Source organism: Cyprinus carpio, chromosome A10, assembly GCF_018340385.1.
Source record: "Cyprinus carpio isolate SPL01 chromosome A10, ASM1834038v1, whole genome shotgun sequence".
Taxonomy (NCBI): Eukaryota; Metazoa; Chordata; class Actinopteri; order Cypriniformes; family Cyprinidae; genus Cyprinus; species Cyprinus carpio.
The window spans coordinates 19,386,265-19,413,615 of NC_056581.1; the positions used below are offsets into that span (position 1 = coordinate 19,386,265).

At 38.8% G+C, this 27,351-nt stretch overlaps 1 protein-coding gene and 1 long non-coding RNA gene across 2 annotated transcripts in view; one reads left to right on the top strand and one right to left on the bottom strand.

Annotated features, from left to right (window-relative positions):
• Positions 1 to 10,018, top strand: part of LOC109100044 (band 4.1-like protein 4) — a 46,219-nt gene extending 36,201 nt beyond the window's left edge. Inside the window, 11 exon segments of the mRNA XM_042765652.1 lie at positions 2,319 to 2,406; positions 3,807 to 3,884; positions 5,219 to 5,332; positions 6,461 to 6,511; positions 7,566 to 7,646; positions 7,831 to 7,950; positions 8,061 to 8,108; positions 8,191 to 8,259; positions 8,493 to 8,603; positions 8,700 to 8,778; positions 9,823 to 10,018. Of these exon segments, the coding sequence (XP_042621586.1) occupies positions 2,319 to 2,406; positions 3,807 to 3,884; positions 5,219 to 5,332; positions 6,461 to 6,511; positions 7,566 to 7,646; positions 7,831 to 7,950; positions 8,061 to 8,108; positions 8,191 to 8,259; positions 8,493 to 8,603; positions 8,700 to 8,778; positions 9,823 to 9,927 (944 nt within the window). The 3' untranslated portion in view covers positions 9,928 to 10,018.
• A 7,672-nt stretch (positions 10,019 to 17,690) lies between these two features.
• On the bottom strand, positions 17,691 to 23,432 carry LOC109065053. The gene is made up of 3 exons (XR_006161023.1): positions 23,157 to 23,432; positions 20,708 to 20,756; positions 17,691 to 20,612 (listed from the first exon to the last, which is right to left on the bottom strand). It is a non-coding gene; the product is annotated as an uncharacterized LOC109065053 (long non-coding RNA).
• Positions 23,433 to 27,351: the final 3,919 nt, after the last annotated feature.

The following is a 27,351-nucleotide window of genomic DNA, read 5'->3' on the forward strand; positions in this document are numbered from 1 at the left end:
CTATCTTTATGTCCAAGTCTGATACAGTCGTGGTGTTGAACGACAATAAAACAGACACATGTGTGCGATCAGTTGAATTTTTGTGAAAGCATGTTCACTTCAACGCTCCGCAGGCATGCGATTGAGATAAACGCTGTTGAGCATACATCAGTTGAAAATAAACAACTGTACAAAGCATGTTCACTTCAACGCTCTAGCAGGCATGCGATTGAGAGCAAAACGCCTAGCAAGCGGCAAAGGCAGGAATGTGTGTGTGGTGTGTGTGTGTGTGTGTGTGTGTGGAACACCATAGTGTGTGTGTAGCAACCATGCAAAAAACACCCTAGTGGTACTAGTAAAAACTGTACTGTCTGTGTGTGGCAACTGTGTAACCACACGCGAACATCCATAGTGTATGTAACAAGTGTGTATGTGTGTGTGTCTGTCTACGTATCTGTCCTGTGTGTACTGTGTCTGTCTGCCAACTGTGTGTGTGTGTGTGTGTGTGTGTGTGTGTGTGTGTAACAACTGTGTGTGTGTGTGTATTACCTAGTGTCTGTCGGTGTGTCCATAGTGTGTGTGTGTGTGTGTGCAAACACCCTAGTGGTGTGTCAACTGTGTGTGTCTGGCAACTACCTAGTGTGTGTGTGTGGGTGTGTGTACCTAAAAGTGCAAAACACCCTAGAAACTATCTGTGTGTGTACAAAACACTGTGACAACTGTGTAGCAACCACACTGTCTGTAGTCTGTTGTGCATGTGTGTGTGTGGGAAGAAACTTGTCTGTGTGTGTTGTGTGTGTGTGTGTGTGGCAACTACCTAACAACCACAAAGAACACTGTGTCTTGCAACTGTGTAGCACCCATGCAAAACACCCTGTGTGTGTGTCTGTCAACTGTGTTCAAACACCCAGGCAACTGTAACAACCACAAAGTGTGTGTGTGCTGTACTTAGCAACCGCACAGAACACCCTGTGTGTGGTGTGTGTGTGTGGTGTGTGTGTCTGTGTGTCTCTGTCTGTGTGTCAAACATGTGTGTGTGTACTTCTGCAACCATATAGTCACCGTGTGTGTGTGTAGCACACCACAACCGCATGTGTTAGTGTGTGTGTGCAACCCAAACAACAAAACACTCTGTGTGTCTGTCTGTGTGTCCTGTGTCTGTCTGTGTGTGTGTGTGAATACTCTGTGTGGTGTGTGTAACTCTGTGTGTCTGTGTGTGCAAACTGTGGTAACCGCCATGTGTGTCTGTCCCTGTGTCAAACAACCACACAGTGTGTGTGTGTAACTGTGTGTGTTGTGTCTGTCTCTGTGTCGTACTGTGTGTGTGTGTGTGTGTGTGTGTGTGTGTGTGTGTGTAACCCATGTGTGTGTGTGTGTGTACCACAGTGTGTGTCCTGTCAACCACGTCTGTCTGTGTGTCTGTGCTGTGTGTGTGTGTGTGTGTGTGTGTGTGTGTGTCCATGTCTGTGTGTGTGTGTTGAAGGTTAATTACACTGTCAGCTGTGTCGGTGTGTGTGTGTGTGTATGTTACAAAGAAGCGTGTTGTGTGTGTGTGTGTGTGTGTGTGTGTGTGTGAGTGTGTGGTGTCTGTGTGTCTGTGTTAATGTGTGTGTCTGAAAGCTGTGTCTGTGTCTGTGTGTGTGGGTTGTGTGTGTTGAGTGTGTGTGTGTGTGTGTGTGTCTGTGTTTGTCTGTGTGTGTGTGTGTGTCTGTGTGTGTGTGTGTGTGTGTCTCTGTCTGTGTGTGTGTGTGTCTGTGTCTGTGTGTGTGTGTGTGTTTGTGTGTGTGTGTGTGTGTGTCTCTCTCTGTGTGTGTGTGTGTCTGTGTGTGTGTGTGTGTGTGTGTGTGTGTGTGTGTGTGTGTGTGTGTGTGTGTGTGTGTGTGTGTGTGTGTGTGTTTCTGTGTGTGTGTGTGTGTGTGTGTGTGTGTGTGTGTGTCTGTTTGTCTGTTTCTGTCTATGTGTGTATGTGTCTATGTGTGTGTCTGTGTCTGTCTGTGTCTGTGTGTGTCTGTGTGTGTCTGTGCCTGTGTGTCTGTGTGTGTGTGTCTATGTGTGTGTGTGTGTGTGTGTGTGTGTGTGTGTGTGTGTGTGTGTGTGTGAAGTGACACAGATCGGCGCGGGTCACTCCTGACCCCGACGCATTGTTCTGCCCAACACTCGCACACTTAATCATGGAAACGGCTTTCATTACCCGAAACAATAGAGCAGACACTAGAGAGGGCTTGAGTGGAGGATGCAGATGGACGCAGGAATTGTTCTGGTGTACTGCATGGACACAGTAACATCACACTGATGTTTTTGGCCTCAAAACACTGATGTTTGGGAATGATGTGCTTTAGGGCGGAGCAACGGAGGCCAGTCGGTCACCAAGATGGAGAATGCGACCGAAGGCCAGTCCAAAAGCACTGCACTTACACCGGTCAAGAGGTATTCAACACCTTCATTAAGTGTTATGTGATTACAGCCATCCAGAGGACTGTCTTATTGCTCTGGAGTCACTTTTTCACTGCAAACAATGATTTTATTCCAAATGGAGACTGCACTGAATCTCCTGCATCTCAGATGTGTCTCCTGAGAAACAGACCCCAATAATCTCCTCCATTTTCACTGATAAATAGAAACCACTTTCTCCCAGGATCAAGTGATCTGAGCTGCTTTGCACGTTCATTTTAGAGACTGGATGTCAACTACTGACTCATTCGAGTCTATTTTTAATTCTCTTAAGGAATTTTAGGAGAAACATCTGAGACAATGTTTTTGAGAGTTTTGTTTTCCAGCAAAAATATCTAAACATGCTTTAGATACATTTGCTTGAGAACTAAAATAATTTCAAATACTGAACATTTTCAGAAACATGCATCACAATTTTATTATATTCTATGATTAAAACTAATACAAAAATAAACGAAATCCAAAGGGAAAAGGGATTATTTTACTGACCCCATTTACAGATACTTTTCTTGTGTTAAGCATAAACTCACTTAATTTTAATATTGTTTTTCACTTAATATCAATTTAATTTGATGCTTACGAATGTGCATATATTTTTGTACTGAAAAACAAGACAGAAGTACTAAAGAAGAACAATTTCTTGCAGTGTAAGCATTCTTAAATCCAGATGCATTTACTGGAGAAGCAAAATGACTTGAAGTTAAGATGTTAAGTCCTGTTTTCTTGATCAGAATTAAGTGAGTTTAAGCTTAAAATAAATATCCGGCGATGAGGTCAGAAAAATAAACTTAATTCAAAGGGCAAATTATTTTTCTGACCTCATAGACAGGTATTTCTTCTTGTTTTAAGCATAAACTCATTTTTATGCGTTTTTTAGAAAACAAGACTTAATATCTGAAGTCATTTTCTCAAATGTAATAGATGTTTGGACTGAAAAAAAAAAGACAAAAATACTGAGGAAGAAAATCATTTTCGGTTTAAGACACTTGATGAAGTTCTAAATTGTTTCATTAATGTATCAACTTTGTCTCAGATGTTTCTCCTAAAATTCCATGAGAGAACTAAAAATAGACTCAAACGAGTCAGTAGTTGACATCCAGTCTATAAAATGAATGAGCAAAGCAGCTCAGGTCACTTGATCCTGGGAGAAAGTGAAAAGAAATGTCATATTCGTATTGAGGTCTCCTGAAACTGGAGGAGATCTGTGTGAGATCACTGGGATCTTTCTCTCAGGAGAAACATCTTTGAGAGGCAGGAGATTCAGTGCAGTAATCTGGAGAAACAATTAAGATCTCAGTTTAGAGTGTCAAGCTTTTAGAGACTATCACAAATGAAACCCCTGAAGTCAACACTGTTTCACTGCATTTTCCCCACAGTCCCAAAGCAAAGACAGACAGCACTTCAGAGGCGCAGAACAAGCCCAGTGCACCATGGGAGGAAGACCCCTCACAAAGGTACGGCACTGAGAGTTAAAAATTAATAACACTGAACATAGATATAGGTCATAATTACCATTGTGCTATTGGAATATATGAGTATTTTTTTTATTATTTTGTACAGTATTTATTGATATTTTGAATGTTCTATTTGTATATTTTCAGTTTTCGATTTAATTTTAGTTGAAGGTTTAATTATGTTATTATGTGCTTTAGTCATTTTTTAGTCATTTGTTTTTTTTATATATATATACTGTATATATATTTCTTTATAGCTTTAATTTCAGTACTTTTATCTGTATTTAATAATATTTTGAATTAGCTTTTATTTTTATATACAGTATTCTGTTTAAAAAATTAATGTGCTTTAGTCGTTTTTTAAATATATATATATATATATATACCTTTAATTTTGGGCACTTCATCTTAGTTTAGCTGTATTTATTAATATTTTGAATTAGCTTTTATTTTTATATTTTCTATTTAATTTTTATTTTTTATGTGCTTTAGTCGTTTTTTTAAAAATAATTATTTTTATATACCTTTAATTTTGGTACTTCATCTTAATTTAACAGTATTTATAAATATTTTGAATTAGCTTTTATTTTAATATTTTCTGTTTAATTTTTTTTTTTTTTATGTAGGCTTTAGTCATTTTTTATAATTATATAATATATATATTTGTAATTTTATCATTTTTAGTAATTTTGTTATTTGTTTTTTTTTTGTTATACCTTTCTAAATAGTTATATTAATATTTATCAAGCTTTTATTTTAATATTTTCATTTGTAATTTTACTTTGTTATAATAATTTTGTTATTTTTATTTAAATTTTAGCATTTCAACTTAAACTTTTTCACACATTTCACTTAGTTGTATTAATTTATATTTTAGCTTTTATTTTTTTCAGTGTTCATGTTAATTTAAGTTTAAGTAACGTATTTCTATATGGATTAAAATTGAACACTTACCATTTAGTTGAATTTATTTATATTCTGAATTAGCTTTTATTTTATATATTCAGTCTTGATTTTAATGTAAGATTGTTTTAGTAATTGTGTGCTCATTTTTCTTAATTTTTTTATATTTATAGTTTTCATTTTTAGTACTCCAGCGTAAGCTTATTTTATTAAACTTATTTTATTTCATGTAGTTGCCAAATTAATTTTTTTTTCTTTAAGCCTTTTAAGTTATTCATCTAGTATTTCTATTTTATGTTGACATTATTTCATTAGTTAACAATAACAGCACTGATTTATATTCATGGACTACTATGCCATTGTAGTTTTGCATCTGTTTTATCTGTGCATTCTTGTCCTCTCTAAGCCGTCCCATCTTTGTTTTTCCTCAGCGGTCTGTACAACTCGGCCAGCGAGCGGAACAAATCTCCCAAATTCCCCAAAGCTCACAGACGTTCACCCTCAGGAGGCAGCGAGAACGAGACGTCTCACTCGGCCCGCCGCAGGTGTGCACATACATCTCGCTTCTGCATTCAGACTCATTTAGGACCTCGAGTGTTGATGCATTTGAAGACGTGCACAAGAGTCATTAAACATCAGCTCTGAATCTCAATCCAGATGCATTTGCTCCCTCTAGTGGGCATGAACTAGAACAAATATATTTTGTAGTAAGACGCCAAACACAAAGAGTTGCATCCAGGGTTATTATCATTAATTAAAACTATTAAAACATTTCTGTTAATTGAATTAAATAAATAAAACTTGAATGAAATTAAGTAAATTTATTGGCATTAAAGTCTTATTAAAATGAAATATAAATATTAAATGAAAAACATCGTGCCAAGGCAATATTCCTAATTTTCATTTAGTTTAATTTGAAGCACTAAAACCTTTATTTCTACCTAGAAATAAAATAAATACAAATTAAGCAAACTAGTTTTTGTTAAATGAACTAAAGCTTAAATAAAATAAAATATTAGATGAAAAACTTAAGTTAGTTGCTAACGCGATATTTCTAATTTTCGTTTTGTTCACTAAAATTGCGGACTGGAAATAAAATAACAAAAAAAGAAACTTAAACTTATTTTATGTTAATTGAATTAAAGCTTAAATAAAATAAAATATAAATACTAGATGGAATGGTTATTGCCAAGGCAACATTTCAGTTTTTTTTTAGAAATAATACTGAAATAAAAATAAATTAAACTTAAATAGAAATGTTTAAAATAAACAAAAAAACATGCAAAGCAAATAATGAAATTACTAAAAAATTTAAATGAAAACTGAAATTTTAAAAATAAAAGGTAATTTAAAAAAAAAACTCTGCTTGCATCTGAATGAAAATTTCTTGATTTATTTTAGTCCTTTTAAAAACTGAATCTATTTATAAAAGGTCTTTGGCTTCATATAAACATGGTTTGATGTTTCTAGACTTTTCTAGTCTCATTGTCTGACAGTAAAGGAGCTTGAAGTTAATCATCAATAAGACGTGAGTCCAGCCGCAGGCGAGGAACTGATGAAAGAAGGGCTGAGAATAAATAAATACTGATAAATCCTCAAAGCAGTGCAGGCAGTGATGATGAAACAGTCCGTGTTTCTCTTTAAACGTCCTTCACTGTGTTGTGTCTCGACAGGAGAGCTCCAACCACTGACGACCCGCAGGCCAACAAACAGTACAGGAGGAGGTTCCTTCTTTTATTCGCTCGCTCCTTTAGATTTCAACAGCTTCACAACTAATATAATATAACAGAAAGGAAACAATCAGTGTTTGGTGTCGCGCAGCTCTCTGTTTTTTTTTAATGCATGTTTTTCAAGACAAGACAGATTCTTGGAGTTTGTCGCTGGCTGGTTTTAAATAGAACCAGACACATTTTTTGCATTTTTTTTTTTTTAGACAAAATCTGCAGAATGGAGTGTGTTAAAGTACTAGTTCACCCGAAAATTAACATTTGCTGAAGATTACTCACCCTCAGTTCATCTGAGATCAGGATGAGTTTGTTTCTTCATCAGATTTGGAGAAATGTAGCACTGCATCAGTGTCTCATCAATGGATGCTATGCAGTGAATGGGTGCCGTCAGAATGAGAGTCCAAACAGCTGATAAAAACATCACAATAATCCACAAGTAATCCACAGCACTCCAGTCCATCAGTTAACATCTGGAGAAGACAAAAGATGAAACACATCCAGCATTAAAGACATTTGCTGTTTGGACTTTCATTTTGACGGCACCCATTCACTGCAGAGCATCCATTGCTACATTTCTCTAAATCTGATGAAGAAACAAACTCTTCCTAATCTTAGATGAACTTAGGGTGAGTAAATCTTCAGCAAATGTTCATTTTTTGGTAAACTATTTCTTTAAACATAGCTGAGTGTGCATCACTGTTATTGGGAACTGAAAGCACAATTAAATTAGTTAAAATATTAAATAAATGGACATGCATGTAGATGGGGTTTTTTTTGTTTGTTTTTTTTGCTACAAAAAACTTTATTATAGTTTTAATTTTTTTATAATTTTTTTTTAGGGAAGGTGTTCTTGCTCTATTTTTTGATAACATCTCATTGGAACAGAGATACAATTTCTTGTATACTGAAAAAAAAATATATGTATATGTATGTATTGTTTAAAAGTTGCATCCTTGTGATTTTTATCAGTTTTTTCTAGAACTATTCAGGAATGTGTGTCCCTCTTTCATTCTGTCCTGTGACCTTTAACCCCTCTGATTGGCCCCTTTATATCACACTCCCCCGGAAAAAACACCAGCAGCAGCAAATAATACAATAACAACAACAAACAACATAAAAAAAAAAGAAACCGGTGGGTTATTGAGCTGTCAGGACAATAAAAGAGCTCAGGGCTCCTGGGATATATGGAGATTATAAATTAAGGTGTTATAAAAACTATTATTTTGGGTCACTGGGAAAATCTTTGGGAAGAGCAGGAAATCTTTGCAAGAATTGATATCATGATATAAATGCATTCACATCTCTGCAACCTGCAGGTCCCGTCAGGAGAATGAGATGGTTGATTCTGGTCCGCAGTGGGAAGTTGTGCTGCGCAGACAGAAAGAAAAAAACCCCAGCGATCCCAACCATCGGCGCTCGCGACACCGCTCACGATCGTAAGCACCTGGAACTATTAACCCTGTAAAGCCTGGCATATGAAGTCATAGTCAGAAAATTCAAATCGGCGTGACCCGACCCTCTTTGAACTTCATCTTTTCTATCACAGACGAAGTCCTGACGTCCAAGCGAAAGAGCAGCTCTGGAAGCACATCCAGTGAGTTTAATAACACTCTCAGAGACTCTATCTCTGAAAAACAGAAGACAGACGGTGATGATCATGTTGTGTTTGTGTGCAGAAAGGAGCTGGTCGATCCCTCAGGTCTCTCTGAGGAGCAACTAAAGGAGATTCCGTACAAGAAAGTGGAGTGAGTCAAATAAAACAGGACAGCCAATATTTCTACAAACATTGGCATCCCATAAAAATGAATGTGTGTCTCTGTCAGCGTGTTAGAACTCCCTGTGCAGTATGCTGACAGTTAACATGTGTTAAATCTCTAAAAGCATTCCTGATGAGCTGAATGTGTTTGCAGTAACACAGAAAAGAAGCTTTTAAGGACTTAAACCCTGCATGTAAACTACTGCATGTATCTGGTTTCAGAACACAAGGTGACCCGATCAAGATCCGCCATTCACATTCTCCCAGGAGCTTCCGGCAGTATCGACGCTCCCACTGTTCGGATGGTGAGCGGTCAGTGCTCTCCGAGGTCAAGTAAGTCCATTCTGAGCGGTCAATGGGATTTTTTGTATCACATTCGCTGATCTCAGATCAGAGTCATTTCTATTGTCTTTCCACTCACGTCTGTAGCTCTCGGACCGATCTGGTGCCTCCTCTCCCGGTTACACGCACCGCAGATGTGCCCGGTTCCAGCTTGACCCCTGCACAGGTCAGACACACACCTCCCTCATTAATTGCATGCTTAGATATTTAAAGGAGTAGTTCAACCATAAATTGACATCTGCTGAAGATTTAGTCACCCTCAGGTCATCCAAGATTCTTTCTCAGATTTGTAGAAATGTTGCATTGCATCACTTGCTCACTGCAAGTGAATGGGTGCCGTCAGAATGAGAGTCCAAACAGCTGATAATCCACAAGTAATGTATTCCACAGCACTCCAGTCCATCAGTTAACATCTGGAGAAGACAAAAGCTGAAACAAATCCAGCATTTAGACAGTTTTAACTAAAATATCTATATCTATAATCCATAATAACACTTCCTCCAGTGAAAAAGTTTGCTGGTGTGAATCAGGAGAGAAATCTGCACAGATCAAGCAGCTTTTAAACAGCTCTAAACAAATATGTGTCTGGATTTTGATGTGAGAGACAACAGGAGATGCACTTTTTCACTGGACGAACCGTTATTATGGATTATGGAATCATATTTCAGCCAGAAGCAATGGTCTTAATGATGGATTATTGATTAAAAATTAAATTTATTTATTTATTTCTTACAAACATGCAGCATTTGTCTTTTAAAGACATTAACTGATGGACTGGAGTGCTGTGGATTACTAGTGGATCATTGTTATGTTTTTTATCAGCTGTTTGGACTCTCATTCTGACGGCACCCGTTCACTGCAGAGCATCCATTGCTGAGACACTGATGCAATGCTACATTTCTACAAATCTGATGAAGAAACAAACTCATCCTGATCTTAGACAGCCTGAGGGTGAGTAAATGTTTAGCAAATGTTCATTTTTTGGGTAAACAAACCCAGTAACTAGTTAAAAGATACTATTGCACAAATAAAAATATACCTTTAGAGTCAGAGATTCTTCTGATTTCAGTTGGTTTAAGCAGACTCAGTTTGTCGTTTTATGATACTTTTGGATCAATTTGGATATTTTGACAGCTTAGTTATTTAATCAGCATCTGCTGTTTGCTCACTGTAATGTGTGTGCGCTTATTTTTGTTCCTTTCGGACGAAGAAGTGCTCCAAAGACACTCTCTCAGAGAGCTCCGAGCAGGAGGCAAAAAGCACCGCCAAGGTGGTGAAGACCGTACACACATCTCGAGTGAAAACAGAGACGTGACCGTGTCAAGGACGAACGGCAGGGTTGCCAGTGAAATGAAAAGTCAAGCTCTGGTGGAGATGGAAACACTGAAAAAAACCAAATACTCAGAAATTAGATTCAAAAAATACCCATACCATAAATCAGAGTACAATGTATTTCTTCACTGGATGCATGTGTCCCTTTATAGAGGTTTTGTGTATTACAAAGAACACTGCAAACTTAGAAATTAGATTCATTTCCTACTGACAATCAAATGAAGGACGGTGGACTGTCTGTCGGTGGTGTTAAATCTGAGATCGCAAACATCTCAGACTCTTCTGAACACATTTTCGTACAGTATTAAACGTCTGTGAGCTCGAGCAGCACGTGGGAATGATGTAAGCAGTGCTTGGTATTATTATTATTATTGTTGTTGTTGTTCGTTGTGTCCTCAGATTTTAGAATCAGCTCTGCTGTAGGAAAAGTTGCTGCTGTATTTCTATTTTTGTTTTTGCACTCGTATTTCTGTTTAAAAATCGCTGTAGATAAACTGGAAGCTGGAACAACTTGTCAATAAATACATTACTGTACATTCATACTGGGGTTAATGTACCTGTCTTGTGTCTTTGCAAAAGCAAAGTGGTCTGGTTTAAATTATTTCGCTTTGTGTATGTCTTAGCATGTTATCCTTTGAAATGACACACTGCAGCCAGCAGAGGGAGGCAAACAGCTTGGTTATTAAGTGTTAAAAAAATTGCATTTACAAAAAATCAGCTGACTGGAGCAGATCTCAACATTAGGTCTTTTAGTGAAAGAACCAGAATTCATGAATTTGATAAAATAAGAATTTTTTTTTTGTCCTTACTATTTTGATTACATGGTAAAAAAAAAAAAAACAACCGGCGATAAGGTGCTTGAAAAGCTCTGTAACTTGGTAAGATGTTTAAAGTAAGGTTAATTTCACATTATCGCTGTTACTATAGCGTGTATTTTAGCCAAAACCAAAGCTATTCTGTTTACAAAGCAACTTATTACATACAGAAGATTGAAACAATATTTCCAATAGCGTTTCTTATCAGGGTTGCCAGGTTTTCACAACAAAACCCCTCCAAATTGCTACTCAAAACCAGCCTCCCGCTCTCTCTCATGAAGTCAACAAGGAAGTGACTAAAACTGTAATTCATCGACTGGCCGCTAGAGGCTGGCTTCAAAAGGGAGTTAATCCCATAGACTCCCCATGTTAAAATGCCCAACTTTACAGCAGAAAAAAAAAAAAAAAAAAACATGTTTACAGCCTGGTTCAAAAAAATATTCATATATATATAACTATATTAAACCTCAAAACAACTCATAATAAAGTTAATTTTTATAACTCATCCATTTAAATTATATTAAGCCTTAAAGTTCTGCATAATTAAAGGCGTGGCCACTTGAGTGACAGGTGGATTGCCGCTGCTGACACTGCCATCGAGCTAGGTGGGCGTGGTTTCAGCAACCAGCTCCCGCCTCTTTGCCCATATTCGATTATCTGGGAGTGGGCGGAGCATTAGTTTTACCTTTGCTCGCAGTTATTCTTAGTGATGTGAACCTTAACCCTCAAGTTGGATTGCAATATTTACCGTTGCTCAGCGAATTTTTGGGGCGAAATCGTCATTCCTTTAGACCTTGTGCACCAGAGAAACATGCACGCTTTCATCTTTAGAATTCTGTCTTTGAACCTTCCGTTTCGCAGTCTATGTTATCTATAGCACATTTCACTGTTGAAGAGTAGTTATTTTTCTGGTGAAGCAGTTTGTAGGTATTGTAGAAATCCGTTAATTAAATCACGTTTATCAGCGAGCATTGCAATGTTTCGAAGCACGAATATTCATAACGATTGTCAGTAGGCCTCTAATCAGCATGAAGCGTCCTTGAAACAGAACAGTGAGGTTCACTCTTTCAAAATTTGTAGCCTACGACTGTACCTTCACGCTGTGGAAATACAGACGAAGACAGAAGACAATGAGCGCAGCGCTGAAAAGGGGCGGAGCTACATAAGTACTATAGAGTTTCGCGTGAGGATGATAAAGTTTCGTGCACGATTTCGTCTCATATGGCAAAAAATATATATATTTTTAAAATATACAAAAAGCACTGATAATATTTTGCTTATATTTCAATACAAGTAAATACACTCGTATCACAGTTATTAAAGTTAACTAAAACTAAAACCACAGAAAAGTTAAAAGTTACTTGTTAACTGAAAAAAAACAAAAAAAAAACATTTTATTTAAGATAGTTACCAAGGGAACATTTCTCATTTTAATTTAGTTTAACAAAAAAAAAACTAAAGCTCCGCCCACTTTGAGCTTCAAAAATGCTCTTCATAGGAATCTACAGGTGACGTCACGGACACTACTAAAATACACTTATACAGTTTAACCTCTTCAAAACAATCCAAATGCTCAAAACTAGCCCAATCGGGTTCTGAGGGGTAAAATACACGTTTGTAGGGTTACCCTGGTAAAATTAGCATTTCAGGGGCAAAATATCTATTCAACCCGCGGACGTGAAAAACAAACGCAGACTTGGCAACAATCAAAAACTTTTCGTCAGCGCACTAAGCTCGCGAGTCGCGCTCGGGAGGTAACCATAGCAACAGCTGGCCGCTCCCGCGCTTTCCGCGAGGATCAGCATGAGGTAGGTCAGCGAAATATAAATGTTTGTTCCACACTTTATTATAGCTTTACATTTATGTAATTATTTATGTATTAATACATTTACAAGTATGTCACACATAAATGCAGTATTTTGTTTGAAAAGTTTTTAATATAGGCTCGTTTGGGTTGCGAGAGACAGGAGTTACTCAATCGCTTTCGGAAAATTACTTCAGAAAATAGCATCTGAAATGGTTAACCTCTTTAAAAACAACGTATATTTTGGAAACTGAATGAATTTTGTAAGCTGGTGTAGATATGGGCATCTGCAAACGCTTTGTATGTGAATGGATACTAAGCCAAAACAAAATCCCTCCTTTCGATTCTTCCTTTAGAAAGTGTCAATCAAATTTACACTAGACCTTAGCAAAAATGAGCTTTGTGTGCAAAACTTTGGCATGTTCCAACATGAGACATGAAATGACGGTTTATAACACAATAGAGCTCTTGATAGCACGTTATAAATAGATTTAAAGAAAATGTTTGACTGTGAAAAACTCGCCAGGGGGTTGCTGGAGTGTTGCTAAGTATTTGTTTATTTGCAAGTGTCAAAATAATCCATCAAATCTATGATATTCAATATATTATAAAAATATATAAAAATAAATAAATTTAAAAAAAAATTAATTTGAGATTGAAAATATATTTTGTTTCAACATAAATACCAAAAATATTTCAAAATACATTAAATAAATTCATACTTACGGTAGCCTACATTTATATATATTCACACGTGATACACAAGTTTTTCTTCAAATGTGACATATTCAGTGTTGTCTTAATATTGAAATACTATTATAGTTTTTGTTAAACTAAATTAAAATGAGAAACGTTCCCTTGGTAACTATCTTACGGTTTAATTACTAAATAAGCTCTTGATAGCACGTTAAAATGGTCAGAGTTTTGACTGTGTGAAAACTGGCCATATCTGAAAAATTGCTAAAAAGTAGGCAAGAGTCACAGCCATCGAATATGATATTCTGTCTCATATGAACCGTAGGCCTATATGTTGGATGTAACGGACTATATTTTGGAGATTGAAAATATTTTGTTTCAGCATAAATAAAAAAGTATTTCCAAAAAAATTTTTCAAACATACTTAAATAAATTCATACTTACGGTAGCCTACATTTATATATCAAAACTTAAAAAACAAGTTTTTCCTCAAATGAAATACTAATATATTTCTTTAATAAACAAAAACAAAAATAGGAGAAACTTTCAAACTAAAACAAAATTAAAGAATTTCCAAACCCAACTACATAAAATAAAATAAGGTTTTTTATTTTTTTTATTTCAGTTAACAAGTAACTTTTAACTTTTCTGTGGTTTTAGTTTTAGTTAACTTTAATAACTGTGATGTGAGTGTATTTACTTGTATTGGAATATATGGAAAGCAAAATATTATCAGTGCTTTTTGTATATTTTTAAAAATATATCTTTTTTGCCATATGAGACGAAATCGTGCACGAAACTTTATCATCCTCACACAAACCTCTATAGTACTTATGTAGCTCCGCCCCTTTTCAGCGCTGCGCTCGTTGTCTTCTGTCTTCGTTTGTATCTCCACAGCGTGAAGGTACAGTCGTAGGCTACAAATTTATGAGTGAACCACACATTTTAAAACCTTCCAGGTCTACTGACAATCGTTGTGACATTCGCTTCGAACATATCAATGCTCATGATAACTTTAACTCTACAATAAGTAAAACTGCTTCACCAGCTAAAATACTCTTCAACAGTGATGCTATAGAGCTACTGCAAAACGAAGTTCAAAGACAGAACTCTAAAGATGAAAGCGTGCATGTTTCTCTGGTGCACAAGGTCTATAGGAATGACTGGATTTCGCCCAAAAAAATTTGCTGAGCAATGGTAAATATTGCGGTCCAGCTTGAGGGTTAAGGTTCACATCACTAAGAATAACTGTGAGCAAAGGTAAAACTAATGCTTGACTTGGCAAACACCATGTAATCTAAAGCTAGCAGACCGTAAATCTTTATCATCACAGATTTTCATAATGTTTGATGTTCGAGGCTGTACAAAGACCATGTTTGATGCTCTTCAAATGCATCAGGAGCATGTTTGGTCTGGTAAAGTGAACATGTGATGTTTCTCCAAGGTATTGGTGAAAGTGTGTCTTTTTAAGTGCTGTTGTGTCAGGTGTGTTTCACTTCCATTCCTTCACCTTCCACTGAGCTTCTCCTGGTTTCTTTAGACGACTCCATCTGAATTCTCAGCTCAAACACAACAGATTTATTTGAGTCACGCCACCAGAACAGAACAGCACTGACACACTCAACAAACTAACCTCATTTAATTTATTACAAAGAAAAAAAAAAACAAAGAAAGCCAATATACAATCACTTCATGTTTGTGACTGTTTCTACAACAGACCCTGATCATTTCATAGAAAGCAAAGCCATTATTTTTCAGGGTTTCCGTTAATTATAACAGCTAACAGAAACTTTATTTTTTTCTTCTCATGCATAGTCACTCAAAAGCATTTAATTTTGTTAGATAGATACAAAATATCAAGCTAGACAGCATATGTTTTAAAGAACAAAATCATAAGCACACATTTCGTTTGGGTTTTTGTTGGTGTTCGCCAAGGTTTGATAGTTGTTTTAGGGTGGTTTCTTAATGTCTTCACCTGGTTTATCATCCACAACATAATGCAATGATGTTTTTAAGTGCCCAAATGAATTCTGTGGTGACTGTAAATGAAAACCAGAGCTGCAGCTGTCCAGACGAGCAATGACAGTCATCTGTAATAATTGGATAACTGTGCTGTTTAAAGGGAAGGACGGTATCCTGTTTACATGAAGCTCATTGCACAAGGCTGTTGTCCTGCAGCGCTCAGAAAACAGGAAGTTTTATAGGGCACTAAGCTCAGATAATCTTGTTGTATGCCTTCCCAAATGCATTCGTTGAGTAGAATATTGCTGCAGAACACAAAGAGAAACTTCAGTGCCATTGTAGTGAAATCCTGTCCAAGTTCCTGCAGCCTAGAGGATGATAAAACCATTGCATGAACCCTAACAATAACTGCACCAAATATGAGTGCATTTGGACACTTACAATGTATGCATTTCATTTCTTTAGATTAAAACTACTGTTTTCCACTTGTTTTCGTCATATTTTGTTGTTTAATGCAAGTTGAAGGACACTGGAAGCCTCACACATTCAAGTATCAAATGGCCACGCCGCTCTTACATTAAAAATGAGAGCTGTGCAATAATTATGGAAGCCTGTTTCTGCCATGCAATAAAAAAATAAAATAAATAGAGACAAACTATCCCAAAATTAGTGTATTTTGTTACAAAAGTTTTCTATTTGAAATAAATACTGTTCTTCTTTTTACTTTTTACTGTTTCCAACATTGATAATAAATCAGCATATTAGAATGTTCATCAAAGAATCGCAGGTTCCAAAAAAAAAAAAGATTATATTTCAAAAAAATAAAAAACTGTTTCCAACATTGATAATAAATCAGCATATTAGAATGATTTCTGAAGATCATGTGACACTGAAGACTGGAGGAATGATGCTGAAAATTCAGCTGTGCATCACAGAAATAAATTATATTTTAAAGTATTTTAAAATAGAATACTCTTATTTTAAATTGCAATAATATTTCACAATATTACAGTTTTTTCTGCATTTTTTATCAAATCAAGAAACCTCTTTAAAAACATAAAAAATCTTATTGATCCCAAACTTTGGAACAGCAGTGTGTGCATAGTGTGCATATGTGTATGTGTGAAAATGTAATCCTCTAAATAAATAGATCCTGATTTAAGTGACATAAGTGTCTGAATAATTTGTGGGACTGCTGTATATGTGGTTTTGAAAATGTAATCCTCTAAATAAAGGGTTCCGGAGTTTGTTCTCTAGTATCCTTTCAGTCAGAAACAGATTTAAGTAGATCTTGTTTAATCCTGCAGTCCATTTCCGTAGAACTGGACACCTTCTAGTTCTGCCAAAATGTGGTTAAAAGCACCAGAGTTATATGATCATAGTGTGCACATGTTTGTTAATGAAAGCCCTTTTTGTGCAAAGAGATCATTAAAGCCAACAGATGGGGAAGCGAACAGATTTGAAACCAGGATGAAATGGTCACTGATGAGCTTCAGCAGAGCTGTTGTCCATTACAGAGACGTTTCGGTGCCATCTGCGGAAGACTCTCAGACGTCCAAACGATCAGCTTAAAGGAGGATCTGTGCCTCGGCATTCCAAATTCCAGCTCTGAATTCCGCTCGGAGGCCCTTTCCATGTGATTACAACTGTGAAAAGATTTCTTGTCCCCTCAGAATATAACCACGGAGTCTGTGAAACAGACATAATCACAGAGCGGGACTTTCCATAGTAAGCCCTGTGGTTTATTAAAGGACAGCGTTGGCGTCTGTATGAAAACAAACTTGAACTAAAAATGAACAAGAACTATATGACATCATCACATTTGTTTTCTTAATTATCTACTGACTGGGAAAAACACTGAATATAACCAATAAAGAATACTGTGAGTCTAAGAGCACATTGAAAAAGTGAGGTTTTTTTTCATTTAAACTTGGGTGAAAAATAACATAATGTGCTCTACTGTTAAAGTTTGAGGTCAGTAGGATTTTTTCATAGTTTTTAAAGAAGTCTATTATTGCGATAACACTAGAACTGTAAAAATAGTTTAATATTATTTCAATTTAAAATAAGTGTTATCTATGTGAATACATGTTAAAATATAATTTATTTCTGTGATGCGCAGCTGTATTTTCAGCATCATTACTCCAGTCTTCAGTGTCACATGATCTTCAGAAATCATTCTAATATGATGATTTGCTGCTCAAGAAACATTTCTGATTATTATCAATGTTGAAAACAGTTGTGCTGCACAATATTTTTGAGATACGATTCATTTTCTAGAATTCTTTGCTAAATAGAAACAACATTAATTTGATACAGAACCATTTTAAATGCCTTTACTGTCACTTTTGATCAATTTAATGCATCCTTGCAGATTTAAATTATGCATTTCTAAAAACCCCAAACTTTTGAACATTACTCCGTAAAACGCAATATTTGAATTACAAGACCAATACACAACACCAGGAATAGCGAGAGCTTGCATATTTATTCAACTACAGCTTAAGTTTCAAAATAACATGATATATACCTGTGCATCCTTATAAAGATGACAAGGCTAGACTTCATGTTTTGTACACCAATCATACACTTATTACAGAATAATTCAACACACTACAAGCTATAAACTGGCTATTTACAACACAGTTGGCATATCTAATCTATGAGAAGAAACCGCGAGGAGAATCATTCAGTTCAGAAACAAAAGGAAGAGCAGAGAGCATGCGATCAGTAAGCACTAAAGGAGAGACTAAAGCAAGCTGGGAAGGTCCCACTGTCGTGGGAAAATAAATGGAAGACTAAGAAACTAACGTGGGCTTTCCAGTCGGACTCTGAATTGGGATTCTTAAAAGTATGTGAACTGGAAGCAAAGACAAAACTGCAAATACCGAGTGACGATACTGTGCTACTTTGATGAATAGATATAAAACTTTGGGTTCGCATCCTTAAATCCAGGAAACTCATGTACAAAACCAGCTGCGTTGGTTTTGCTGCTACATGTTTTGCATGTAAGGACCCCGTGTGCTAAACGGATGAGCGTTTTTGTCCTTGTTAGACTGGTGTAGGATGATAAATCTGACCTCAGCTGCCCTGTGTATGTACACTATATAGACCACCGTCACCTGGGACTGTGCACAGCTTCGCTCTGATTGGAACACATCCTTGATGCATTCGAAGTTCATTGCTAAACAAAACCGTGCAATCGGCTGCGTAAGGACCCCGTCCTGTAAGTATGAGAGTTTTTCTATTGCCAGAAGTGACTAAAGTGCCAGGAACTGTAATTAAACCTTTACATTAAAGGGTAAGTAGTGTTAATAATTGCAGTTTTGTGATTGCTCCGACTGTCTACAGTTTTGCGAATAATCATCTCCGAGTAAAAAACAAAACAAAACACTCTCCAGCAAATCTGTTTGTCTGTCCAATGAGAAAGCCACACAGAAACAGCGAGGGGGAATAAAGTCGATCCGATCCGAGTTACGACAACCAGACAACAAAGAACCAACACCTCCTCCGAACATGAAAATATAAAATCAAACCCATCTGAGCTTCCTTACCCAAGGAGCAGATTAAAGTCCAAAATAGCACCATTCATCAGTGTCTCAAATCCGTGGCAGCATCTCAGTCACTTACCACAAGGAAACAATGCATCTCTACAGCTATTTCTAAATCACAACGTACATGATTACACTTTAATATACTGGCAAAGCAACAAAAAAAGTTAAAAAGCAAAACTTAACAAGCATATTCTAAAAAAAAATGAAACAAAAAAGATGAACTCTGTAGCTTTTCTAGTAACTGCGTGAGAAGTGGGGACTCTTAGCCTTAGTAAATACTGTAAGGTGTGAGTACTGAGTGACGCTGACATGGTTTAGTGATGAAGACGTATGGATGGAGCCGAGCGAGACGTCAAAGTGTTCCTGTGAGTGTGATTTTTGGGAGTGATAGACTGTCAAAATGGGAATAATAACCGATAACCAACCGGTTAACAGAAGTGCTAGTTTTGATTCCAAATACTTTTTAGAGAAATTTAAATAAATAAAAGTTACAAAAAATACATTTAAATTTAAATCTCATTTGCTTTTTTATTATTATTATTATTATAAATACTCCAGGGTTCCCACAGAATTGATGTAATAATTATTTTAGTGTAACTGATCGATTTCAAAAATCATGTTATGGAACGATTTCTAGATGATTAAATAATTGAGAGCAGTGCATAACTCAAAAACAGAAATCATATTCACTTTCCATGACTTCTACACAGTTTTAGACATTGTCGTGTATTTTTCAGATCGATAAATCACAATTTTAGGATTCACTGATATTTGACCATGCACTGTTACTAAAAATTTAAATAAAAATTGAAGTTGCAATAAAACAGAGATTATCTGAGTATGTTTTACAAGAATATACTTTTTCGGTCTTTCTACTTAAAAATTTCTTAATAAATGCAATGTGTTACTCGCCTTTCTTTACTTCCAGTTTCTGAGTGAAAATTGTTTGTACACCATGTGTGTGTGAGAGTGTGTGTGTGTGTGTGAGAGAGAGAGTGTGTGTGTGTGTGAGTGTGAGAGAGAGACAGAGAGAGAGTGTTTGTGTGTGTGTGTGTGTGTGTGTGTGTCAAATGTATTTAATTTTGGTGTGAAATTTGTTTTTACGTCTTTTTTGTGAAGTGTATTTAATTTCTGATTGAAAATTGTTTCTACACTAATTTGTTTTTGGGTATTTTTTGTGAAATTTAATTTCTATGTTTCCTCACCCATTTTTTTTTTTTTTTTTGGTGACTGAATTTTCGAGTGAAAAAATGTTTCGACACCAATTTTGGAACCGTGACATTGGTATCGGCCTTTAAAAACACATACTGCTCTAGTGTTTGTCACACTGGGTGTCAGTAACTGTGGACATTTCTTGATGGGTTCGTTCACAGGAATTCACAGAAGTATGAAAGAGTCCAGCCGTGTAAAGTAGAAGTGGACAAGTGGAAGACGTGCCGCTGCCGCGGGACCCCCGAGGGCCCCTGTGGAGTTTGCAAACACAGACATGTGGGTCTTTAGTGAAGCTCCAGTCTGTCAGGTCTGTCTTGAGGTGCTGAGTGTCTTTACTGCCGCCCCCTCCGAAGAGCATATCATCAAGGCTTAGAGTCCCAGGTTTTTCTAAAATGTTATTAATCACATAGATGGGGAAACAGCCCCAGCGTCATAATTCATCTGTACCGCTCGCCATAACCATAAAAAATAAGGATATACATGATTTAGGAAATAAAAAATAATATACATGAGGATATAATTTCCCCAGAGGGCCGTTCTCTATCCTGCTTCAGAGAGAAGGAATGTCGATCTTTCGTGGTCGTTCCTCTCCGTGCCACCGGGTTCAGGAACACAGCCGTCAGCTCTGAGGAAGTGAACGCACAATAGCGGGAAATCACCGAGCGCTCGGGATGCTGGGATGTCATCAGAACACTGTGATTACTGCAGGACTAAACCTACCTAGTGGGATCCCCCATTGCTCCTGTTGGTGTCATGTTGAAGAAAGAACCTGCAGGACAGAGAGACATTTTTATATCATCAGTTATTATTAATATTATTCCGTCGTCATTTACTCACCTTCATGTCACTGAAAAACAGGTTTGAAACAACATATTGGTCTGATTGAAGTAAAAGAGCTTGCACCCAAGATGCAGATTTTTCATTAATATTAATTAAATGTGTTTCCCATTTAATTATATATTTAATTTATATATATCCGGCAATATTATATTTTAAAAAAAAAAACATGGTGAAAGATAAAACATAAGCCATAAACTGTACCAATATTTAATTTTTTTGATCAAAACATTGCATACTTTAATTTAAAGTAAAAAAAATATATATATATATATATATATATATATATTTCTCTGATTGGTTGAGATTCTTATGCGGCATCATGGGAAATTGAGTTTTTCACCAGGAATTCTGCTGTTACATTCTCTGATTGGTTGAGATTCTTATGCGGCATCATGGGAAATTGAGTTTTTCACCAGGAATTCTGCTGTTAAACACAATCGTTTAAAAAATACGTTGAAATAATCCAGGGCTGATGGCTTCAACAAAAACATATACCATTATTTAAAGGAATAGTTCACCCAAAAATTTAAAATTATCATGGTCTCATATTTTAGCCGGAAGCAAAAGACTGGATTTAAAATCGTCTTGATGATGGATTTGTTTCAGCTTTTGTCTTCTCCAGATGTTAACTGATGGACTGGAGTGCTGTGGATTACTTGTGGATTATTGTGATGTTTTTATCAGCTGTTTGGACTCTCATTCTGACGGCACCCATTCACTGCAGAGCATCCATTGCTGAGACACTGATGCAGTGCTACATTTCTCCAAACCCGATGAAGAAACAAACTTGGATGGTTTGAGGGCGAGTCAGTTTTCAGCAACTGAGTGAACTATGCTTTAACAGCTTTGTAGCTCACAGGATGTTTCTAATAAGTTATTATTAATAATAAATTCACCTATGGAGAAAATGAACGGAGTCTTCTAGAACCCGACTGTTGCACACATTTCTGAGATGCATGCATAAAGTCTCATAAATTAAAGGTCATAATCTCTCTGAAGCAACAGTCATCCTCCTACAGTCCTGTGGAGTCAGACTTATACAGACGATACACTCCATGCAAGCCTGCAAAAACTGCACCGAAGACAAATGCAACCAGCAACAACAATGCAGCACATGCATTTCTTTTCTAAAGCAAACACACATGTTTGCATTCGCTAACCAGGCACATGCCTCCCATTGCACATTCCCGACTGCATCTTGGAGCGTTTCCAAATCCAGTCAAACGAGGTCACTCTTTCCCCCGCCTCAGCCCGCCATACTGAGCGCTCATGAACCCGATGAACCCAACCGACTACTGCAGAACAGACTGATTGTGGATACACACCCCTGCTGTATGTATATATATATATATACATTATGCAATATATACTATGCATATATATAGCATATATATATATATATACAAAATTGACCATAACTGCATGCATACCAAAAAAAAAGAACTCCTAAAATTGACCATAACTGCATGCATACCAAAAAAAAAGAGGACTTTATGCATGCAGATCCATTTAAAAACAGACCTCTTTAAAATGCATGATGCTGAATTCAGTCTAAAAGCAAAGGAGACACGTCTCCGTCGATGCCCGTATGCATGACTTCATCTCAGTGTCTAAATTTAGGACTGTTGCATGCATGCAACTGCTCTGGAGCTCCCTACACAGTCCTGATCTGTCACACAGATGCGTGGTATTCCTGCTCCGAGGACGCTGCATTCTGCTGAATGAGGTGGAAACGGTGAGGAAAAAGACATCTTGTCCTAACATGAACTGAGAAATGAGACGCATCCACATGCAAACGCTATCTGGCTTTCCCAAACCCCCAGACGTGCTGATAAAACCGAAAACAGGTTAAACACCACACTTTAGTTCAGATGCAAGTTCCCTACAGTCACATCAGTAACCCAGATAATGCTTTAAAGCTGGATTTGTGTGTGTGTGTGTGTGTGTGTGTAGGTGGCAGACTGGGGAGTATACAGTCAGTCTGTGTCTGGGTAAAATAGAACATTCAGTTCTTGCAGTGGGCTGCTGCTCTTTTATAGTCTTCGTTTTATTAATCCGAATCTAGTAACGTTAGATCAAGTGTAGACTTTCCTGTTCTACAGCAGACAGAACAAAGGAGGCGCTGAGACATCAGCACATATACAGAGGCACTTTCGTTATTCCTGTTTTTCGATTGTATTCCCATCTGTCACGCTTTTTTTTGTGAGCTGGGTACAGTTTTAAATTCCGAAAAACACAATTCACGCATTATCTTCAGAAGAATAGCTGACCAGCATTAAAGTAGTGTCGACTCGACTAACTTTTGGCGAATGTGTGAAGGTTTACTTACACATAAAGTATCTGTTTTTGTCCTTTGCTGTAAAGTTGCTGCTGGAAAAGGCGTTCGTGGACGACAGCGGACCCGAGCTGCAGCCTTGCGGGGCTCGGACACCCCATACAAGGCTGCGGGACTGGGGCGTCAGGATCTCAGCTGCTTCCACTGGCTGACTGCATGAAATTCAACAGAGAGCTAATTTTGACCGTGCTGGACCGGGGCCAAGCCCCCCATTCCGACTCTGCACTGCAGTTGGGTTCAGACGAACCGACGATTACCCGACGGTGGGCGGGATCTGCGAGTCTCCGCCCCCTCTCCGTGCGGCGCGGTTAAAGTATGGCAAGCCGATTTAGCATTTAATCTATAAAACGTACTTTTCATGCTACTAGTCCTTATTTTTTAGTAAGGTGAACTATTGAAAATTTTGATATGTTTCGATATTTTGGCATTTAGATACACGCTCCGAACCACTGTTTCAAAACAAATGATTCGCAAAAGTTTCAAAGCTTCATGAAGCAGTGTTTCAAAAGCGGCCATCACTATTACGTACAAGTACTTATTTGTTGGCTACTAGTGTTAATTATTTTGCGACTAGTACCTTTCTAATTGATACTAGTTGTTATTCATTATCATTAGATACTAGTTATTATTTTTTAGATACTGGTAGTCATTCATCAGATTCAAATACCAATTAAATAGACACTAGAACTTACTCATTAGACACTCATTATACCAAGATGGCGGCGCGTCCACACGCAGCGGCTTCTCTCTGTCCCGACAGAACGGTGTTTTCGTGTTTTTTGTCTTGTGAGTCGCAGTGTTTTTGTACGTCGTCATCGCGTCTGTCTGTCTTTAAGCGCGCATACAGTCGTGAGTTTCTGCTGGATGTCGGCAGAACCGCATTTTTTAGAGTTAAACTCCACGCACCCGGAACAGCTGCGAGATCTCGGACTACTCCGGAGGCCTACATCATCACCGACCCCCCACTACTGCATCTCGCCCACAGCGGAGGCGCCACAAGCGGCGTGAGAGGAAGCAGAAGAGGGGTAAGCGCGGAGGTATCCGGGCTAGGCTAACGGCTAACCCACACAAGCCATCTATCCCCACCATCGTACTGGCTAACTTACGCTCTTTGGACAATAAACTGGACTACATCCGATTACTACGTTCAACTCAGAGGACTGTAAGAGACTGTTGTGTGTTTGTATTCACGGAAACATGGCTCAGCGACAGCGTTCCGGACTGCGCCATTCAGCTCGACCAGCTGACGTGCTATCGAGCAGACAGAGCTCTCGTCGCGGGAGGAAAAACCCGCGTGCGGCGGGCTTTGTGTTTACATCAATGACGCGTGGTGCGCGCGATGCTGTTGTGATCTGCAAACACTGCTCACCCCTGGTGGAGGGTTTTGATTATTAAGTGCCGGCCGTTCTATCTGCCGAGGGAATATACTGCCATACTGCTCGTATCGGTTTACATTCCCCCGAGCAACAACAGCAACAGGAACGATGCACTAAATGAACTATACCAGCACATCAGCGAGCCAGCAGACAGCACACCCCGATGCTTTTCTCTCATCATAGCTGGGGATTTCAACCATGCTGACTTAAAGAGTGTGTTTCCCAAAAAATACACCAACACATTAACTTTCCAACACGAGGTAACAACATTTTAGACTTTGTTTACACCACACAGAGAGGAGCTTACAAAGCCCTCCCCCTCCCCCACCTCGGTGCCTAGACCACATCACTGTCATGCTAATGCCTGCAAACAGACCGCTCCGTTTAAAGTCGCTAAACCCAGTTTCAGAAACACAAGATTCAAGTGTGGCCAGAAGGATCGTCTGAGGCTCTTCAGGACTGCTTTGATACAACTGACTGGAATATGTTTAAGCAGGCTGCCACTTACAGTAACACCACTGACCTCCAGGAGTACTCGGAGACAGTCACTGCCTACATCACCAAGTGTATTGAGGATGTAACAGTCACAAAAACAGTCACACTGTCCGGGCTAACCAGAAGCCGTGGATGACAGGGGAGGTCTACAGACTCCTGGAGACGCGGAACGCTGCCTTCAGAGCTGGAGACGAGGGGGGCCTGAGAACAGCCAGGGCCAACCTATCCCGCGGCATCAGAGAGGCTAAGAGACAGTACTCCAGGAGGATAGCCCATCGTTTCAGCGACAGCAGAGACACTCGGAGCCTGTGGCAGGGGATACAGACCATTACGGACTACAAGCCCCCACAGCGGACCTGTGACAGCAACATCTCTCTGCTGAACGAGCTGAACACCTTCCTTCGCTCGCTTTGAGGCACAAAACTGCTCCACTGCACAGAAGACTCCCACCTCCTTCCAGTGACCAGGTGATGATGCTGACCCCGGACAGCGTGAGGAGATCCTTCAGCAGGATCAATGCACGCAAAGCTCCGGACCTGGGCGTGTACTGAGAGACTGTGCAGCAGAACTCACTGATGTCTTCACAGACATTTTCAACAATCTCACTTAGTCAGGCTGTTGTTCCCACATGCTTCAAAGCTACCACCATCATTCCAGTCCCGAAGAAGCCATCTCCATCCTGCTTCAATGACTACCGTCCTGTTGCACTTACTCCCATCCTCATGAAGTGCCTTCGAACGGCTAGTCATGCACCATATCAAGGTCTGATGCCCTCCCCCCCTCCCTGGACCCATTCCAGTTTGCATATCGGTCCAACCGGTCGACCGATGATGCCATCTCAACTACCCTCCACTCAGCACTCACACATCTAGAGAAAAAAGACTCATCATACGTCAGAATGCTGTTCATAGACTTCAGTTCAGCATTCAACACAATCATCCCTCAACAGCTCATTCACAAACTGGTCGAGCTGGGGATCAACACTTCGCTGTGCAAACTGGCTGTTGGACTTTCTGACTGGAAGACCTCAGGCAGTACGTGTCGGCCCATTACGCAGCAACACATCCAGCACCATCACACTGAACACTGGGGCCCCCCCAGGATGTGTGCTGAGACCCCTCCTCTTCACTCTTCTGACCCATTACTGCACACCGTCACACAATCTCCAACCTCTTTATTAAGTTTGCGGATGACTGTGGTGGGTCTCATTAGCAACAGAGAGAGACACAAACTACAGGAGCGAGGTGAGCCCCTGGCCGGGTGGTGCAGTGACAACAATCTCTCTCTGAACGTGGAGAAGACGAAGGAGATTGTTGTTTGACTTCAGGAGAGCGTACACTCAGCATGTTTCACCTCTGACCATCAACGGTGCGACTGTGGAGAGAGTGAGCAGCACCAAGTTCCTGGGTGTGCACATCACAGAGGACCTCTCCTGGACCGACAACACTGCAGCACTGGCCAAGAAATCACAACAGCGTCTCTACTCCCTCAACAAGTCCTACCAGAGCCAGAGCCCCACCCCCCATCATGTACACCTTCTACAGAGGCACCATCGAGAGCATTCTGACCAGCTGCATCACTGTGTGGTATGGCGCCTGCAACGCGTCCTGCCGGAAGAACTCTGCAACGCATAGTGAGAGCAGCTGAGAAGATCATTGGTGTCTCTCTCCCCTCCCTCCAGGACATTTATGGAACCCGTCTCACTCGCAAAGCCCTCTGCCATTGCAGGTGATCCCACACTCACCCCGTCACACAGCTTCTTCAGTCTGCTGCCATCAGGGAGGAGACTGCGGAGTCTCCAGGCCAGGACCAGCAGACTGAAGGACCAGCTTCATTCATCAGGCTGTCAGGAAGCTGAACTCGCTCCCGAACTTGCCCCCCCGTCCCTCTTCTGCCTCAGGCACCACTGAAACATTATGAACCCCCCCCCCCCCCCCCAGGGTCCCACATCCCCAGGTCCTTCCACCCCCCCTCCCTCTAACATACGATGACATGCACCAGTCACTTTGTGCAGCAGTGGTCTGCTCACTACCTCATTCACTCATTCACCATGGAACTGACATCATTCTACCACCTCATCAGTCAATTTAATAAAATAAACTGCTCTTGAGCCCTTTGTCACTTTGTCACTTTTAATCAGACTGAATAAGCTATTTTTTTTATGCACTAAAAATATTTTTATCTGCACTGTTTGTTCACTGGTTTGCACTCTATCTGCCATGTGCCTTGCGCTGCTTTTATTTAACCTTATTTTTTATTTTATTTTTTTTCTATTATGTCTTTTTACATTCCCTTATTGTATAGTTTTATCTTATATT